The sequence below is a fragment of the Vombatus ursinus genome, unplaced genomic scaffold, assembly GCF_900497805.2.
Source record: "Vombatus ursinus unplaced genomic scaffold, bare-nosed wombat genome assembly UNPS02014820.1, whole genome shotgun sequence".
NCBI classification, from domain to species: domain Eukaryota; kingdom Metazoa; phylum Chordata; class Mammalia; order Diprotodontia; family Vombatidae; genus Vombatus; species Vombatus ursinus.
Window position 1 is genome coordinate 21,362,014 of NW_020954598.1, and position 5,580 is coordinate 21,367,593.

Genomic DNA, 5,580 nt, shown 5'->3' on the forward strand with positions numbered 1-5,580 from the left:
GATTTTGGAAATGGGAAGCCCTTCTGGGGCAACCCTGCTCTGTAGCTCTTCGGTTGCACTTCCTGCACAAGTCCTTATGAGGGGCAGCCAGCTGCCCTCTTTCTTCTTGGTTAAAGTTCACAGCTACATTCATAAATGTTACAGCTTCCTGGGACCGACCTGGTGGTTAGGATCACGGGGGCCATTCCTTCTTCCTGCCTGTTACCCTTTTGGGGGGAACAGCCCCAAGAAGGTAGAGCCAGGGAGGAAGGATAGTTAGGTAAGGGTGTCAAGGGGAGCATGAGGGCTGGCTGGCCTTTTGGTGCACATGGTAAAAAATTTATTTATGTAAGAAACATGGGAAAGTCATGCAATAAGTGGACTATCTTGTCTAAAAACAAACCTGAACCCCAAAAGTCTATCGTAACTAAGGGTGTTGTTATGAAACTGCTGGCTCAACTAGCTTACAAAGTTACATATGCAAATAATAAGTGCCATATTAGACAGAAGTCTTTCTTCTTAGTTTTGTAATATACAAAGTAAAAGAGCGGTTGACTTTCCCTTAAACTCTAGAGGTATTCACTTTACTCATGCAACTTAAGAGTTAACTGTCATTTGCATTTTAGTTTCCAGCAACAACAAAATAAAACCTTTTTTTTCCCAAAGTATTTTTGCAGGTTCTTATTTAATCCTTATAATGATCCTATAAAACAATTAGGAGGAATATAATTATCCTTATTTTACAGATTGATTAAATGACTGCATGTGATAAAGGAGGTAGTTTTTGACAGAGCTGGGCCTAGAACCCAGGTCTCTTCAGTGGTAGTGTGGTATAATGGAAAGAGCACTGAACTAAGATTTCAGTATTTATAATTGGACATGTGACTCAAGACATCTTTAATGACCAGGATAAGCATGTGATTCATTTGTAATTTTGTGGTTTGTTATTTAGGAAGCCTGAGCCCAGAAGCAAGGAATATGAGGGTAATTAGTTGAGATTATAAGTAATATCATAAAGAAACTGTAAGAAATAGCTTGTTCCTTTGTACATTGTATTTGTTAAAAGTTTATCAGTATTCATCATTAAATGTAGGTACTGTCTTGGTTCAGGAATTATTCCTTATTTTGTACATGAGGACTTGAAGCTAAGGAGGTGGGTGAGAGGCAACCTATTTATAGCATTCAGAGTGGTCAGTCTTTCTCAGGTTTCTGATAGGCCAGAAGTTGGAGTTGTTGTGTCACTCCCTCTTCCCTACCTCTATGGTGGGCCAGAACAGCATAGGTAGCTTGGGCATTAGTTGGTGGGCTTTACAGGACTGATGGTATTTTTGAGAAGGGGCAAGAGTTAAAAATGGAATTCATAGTCTTTTTTTAAAATTACACACACAAATTAACCTTTCATGTCTCCTTCTCTCATATACATACCCACACCCACTCACATATCCATCCCCTAATTTAGAAGGCAAAAAAACCAAAAACTGTTAAAAACATGCATAGTCAAACAAAACAAATTTCCACATTGGCCCTGTTCAAAAATATATGTCTCAATCTGTATTCTGAATTTATTACTTCTTTGTCATGAGGTGAGCACCATGTTTATTTTGAGTCCTCTGGAATTGTGGTTGGTTATGGTGTTAATCAGAGTTCCCAAGTCTTTCAAAGTCGTTTTTCTTTACAATATTTTTGTTACTGTATAAATTATTTTCCTGGTTCTGCTCACTTAATTCTCCATCATTTCGTGCAGGTCTTCTCAGGTTTCTCTGAAACTCTCCCCTTTGTTCTTACAGCATGGTTATATTCCATAACATTCATATATCATAACTTGTTCAGCCATTCTCTTTGATGGGCATCTACTAAATTTCCGATTCTTTACCACCACAAAAATGGCTGCTATAAATAGACACCTGGTCCCTTTTCCTCTTGATCTCTTTGGAGTATAGACCTAGTAGTGGTATTGCGGTGTCAAAGAGTATGAACAATTTAATAGCTTTTAGGGCATAGTTCCAAATTGTTTTTCAGAATGGCTGAACCAGTTCTTAGTTCCACTGACAGTGCATTAATTTGTCTTTTTTTCCCCACAACCCCTCTTGGCATTTGTCTTTTACATTTTTGTTAACTTTACCAATTTGATTGGTGTGAAGTAAAATCTCAGATTTGATTTAATTTGCGTTTCTTTAGTTATTTAGGACATTTTTTTCATATAACTATTGATAGTTTGGATTTCTTCCTCTGAAAACGACCTGTTTATATTCTTTGACTATTTATCAACTGGAAAACATTCATAGTATCTTCAAATTGTAAGGGCCTTCAGAGCCCAACTAGTTTTGTGTATATTTCTTGATACAGTATCCTTAATAAATTGTCATTGAGTGATAGTTCTCACTTATTGAGGCAACCCATTCCATTTTTAGACAGGAAAGTCAGAAAATTCTTTAAAGCAAACCTCTTTGTCACTCTGTAACTTTTATCTGTTGATCTTAGTTTAACCTTCCGGAGCCTGAACTCATTTAAAATTTTAGCTTTCTTCACAGTATTCTTATAGACCTCTTCCATTCTTTTCTTCGTCTCTTATATAAGCCTTTTTAAGAATATGTACTCATTGGAGAGCTCCCAGTGTAGTGTCTTTGGTCTATTTGGGTTAGTCACATTGTTTTGGTAGAATTTTCATTTTTAAAAATCTTCCATCCCTCTTAGGTGATGAAATCATATTTGTTTTTTGTCGAAGATATTTCCACTGTGGTTGGAAGATATTGAAAATGCTTGGACTCAGGAAACTGAGGCAGGAAATTGACTTGAATATGATATATTCTCCTCTTAGATTTTAAGAAGGGTATGGACTGTGTCTTACATATGTTTGCCTAAATTTCTTTTAGGGAACCACCATGATGCAATAGAAAGAATGTTAGATTTGGAATTAGAGGCCAGGGTTCAAGTGATATTCTGCCAGTTGTAACCTGTATAATAGTAGGCACCTTAGTGGATAGAGTGTTGGACCTAGATTCAGGAAGACCTGAGTTCATCTAGCCTCAGACAATCACCTGGGCAAAGAACTAAACCTCTGTCTGCCTCAGTTCCTTACTATGTAAAGTGGAGATGATAATAATTGCATCTGTCTCCTAGGATTATTGTGAATATAAGATAATATTTGTAAAGTGCTTTACAAACCTTAAAGTACTATATAAATGCTAGTTGTTACTGTTATTGTTATTGTTGAAATCAGCCTTTCTGGGCCTCATTTCCCACATTTGTACTATGAAGGAGTTGGATCAAATGACCCCAATGTCCCTTCTAGCTCTCAATCTAATGTTCTGTGACCTAGCATAGGGCTATGAACATTGTATACTTAATAAATGTTTGTTGAATTAAGTTGAAGACTTTGCTACCATTGCTGTTTGAAACAGAAATAGTCAAATTCTTGGTTTTCCCAGATTAGATAGATACCTTAAATCAAAAGTTGTCAGTTTCTGTCACATCTTTTTACAAAAGCTATGAAAAGAAGGTTTTCTATCACTGTATAGACACGTAGTTTGTAGCTGGGTGCCTTTGCCTGAATCTCAATTTCCTAATTTGATTCAGTTTATCAAGTCTGGCATTTGGGTCCAAGATCGTTTGGCTCAAGGTCTACATTTGTAAGAGGTGTGAGATTGAGAAGTATAGTATAATCTTAGATTTAAATACTAAAAGCATTTCAGCACATAAAGATAGCCAAGAAAACTTTTTTTTTCCCCTCTGGGTATTCAACAAGTTAAATTAAGAAAATCATTAATTATTGATAAATAATTGTTGTGAAACAACAGAAGGGGTATATGATCTGACCTCTGAAGTTTTTTCCTGAATTATGTAAGGGCAGCTTTGGTATCTTATTCTTATTTGGGAAAGGCAAAAGAAATTAAGGTATGATATTTCTCCATTCATAAGTGTGGTTATTGGAAAGTCTTCTTAAAAGTTGAATGAATTGGAATTATAATTAGGAAAAAAGATTGTACTTATTTTAATGTGTATGTCAGAGGTTTGTTGAAAATATATAGGAAGTTGAGGGTATGTGGTCTCTGAAATAGATTCTTATTAGCGTTTACAGTGTATGTAGTACTTGATAATTTGCTGTAAATTCTTACTTTAAAATTAATCTTCCTAAAATCCGGGGGCAGCTAGGTGGCGCAGTGGATAGAGCACCGGCCCTGAAGTCAGGAGGACCTGACTTCAAGTCTGGCCTCAGACCAAACACTTGACGCTTACTAGCTGTGGGACCCTGGGCAAGTCACTTAACCCCAATTGCCTCACAAAAAAAAATCTTCCTAAAATCCTAGTATAGCAAAAGATAGTAGCTTCATTAGTTGCTAAGGCAGTCGCAAAGATAGCTAAGGTTAGTATATATACTATTTGTTATATTAAATGACGAAAGACGAGACTGCCAGACAGACTCCTTTGATCCCTTGCTTCATGAGACAGTAAAATAATTGAACAATAACATCTTATAATTGTGTAGACTTTCTAATTGTTAGTGTCTGTTACTTCATTCTCATGACACCCTGTCAGGTTAGTTGCCCTGGGAAAAATATTTTGGTATTTTGCTTACACTTCTATTTGGGGCAGGAAATCAGAATCATTATCCTACTCAAAGTTGTATATGGAAAATGAGGACTTGTATGTAAATGTCCTACTTTGTTGTTATTTTTTGGAGAGCCTTATGCTGGTTTTACTTGTCCTGTGCTAATTCTTGTCCTTTCCTCCAGCACTTAGCATCACTTTTGCTCCACAACAAGTTTGCCACAGAGTTTGTTGCACATGGAGGTGTACAAAAGTTACTGGAAATTCCTCGTCCTTCTATGGCTGCTACTGGTGTATCCATGTGCTTATATTATCTATCTTATAACCAGGATGCCATGGAACGAGTAAGTACAGTGCTCCCAAATGTATTGTTGATAATTCTGGGGGACAGTTTTTTTTGAGCGTATAAGCACACTGCAAATAACTGAATTAATTTAGTAAATGTAGAGGGTATAATTGAGGGAGTTGTGTGATAGTAAAAGAAGCTAGGGTATAGAATACCTAGTATTATGAAGGATTCCCAAGCTCTCTGAAAATGCATTTATTAATGAGCGTATGTGGTCATGCTTAGCTACACATAAATATACATTTGCATGAATAAATAGGAGATATTTGAAGCAAGGAAAAATAGATTTCTTTGGGGTTAGGAACTTTGGAGTTTGGGCTAAGTATTAACTTAGCCTGTTGTATTAACATTGTTCTCTTTATTCCAATGAGTACTTTCTTTTAAGTACTTGTCTAATGTATCTTCTGTATTAGTTCCTAACAGTCCTGTCCTGTGTGGATTAATTTATTTAGGATGAAGAGGGCTGAGTATAGCTCCCAGGTTTCTGTTCCCAGGTAGTTTGTGTTGAAGACACATGAAACAATTTTACATTTCTCAGCATAAAGTAACTCAATAGTTTTGTCTTGAAAATCTTCATTTTAAGTCTTCTAGCTAAGCAAAGTATTCTGGATATATAAAACAGTAAATTTAAAAAAATATATTTTTGGTTTTCAACATTCACTTCCACAAGATTTTGTGTTCCAAATTTTCTCCCTATCTCTCCCCTC

The 5,580-nt window shown here is 36.1% G+C and overlaps 1 protein-coding gene across 4 annotated transcripts in view; it reads left to right on the forward strand.

The window, feature by feature from the left end:
* The window catches only part of DCAF1 (DDB1 and CUL4 associated factor 1), an 83,789-nt gene that overhangs the window by 43,168 nt on the left and 35,041 nt on the right, over positions 1–5,580 (forward strand). For all 4 annotated transcript variants that reach the window (XM_027837024.1, XM_027837027.1, XM_027837026.1 and 1 more), the window contains exon 9: positions 4,713–4,871. In XM_027837024.1, the coding sequence (XP_027692825.1) occupies positions 4,713–4,871 (159 nt within the window). The remainder of the gene's footprint in view (positions 1–4,712; positions 4,872–5,580) is intronic.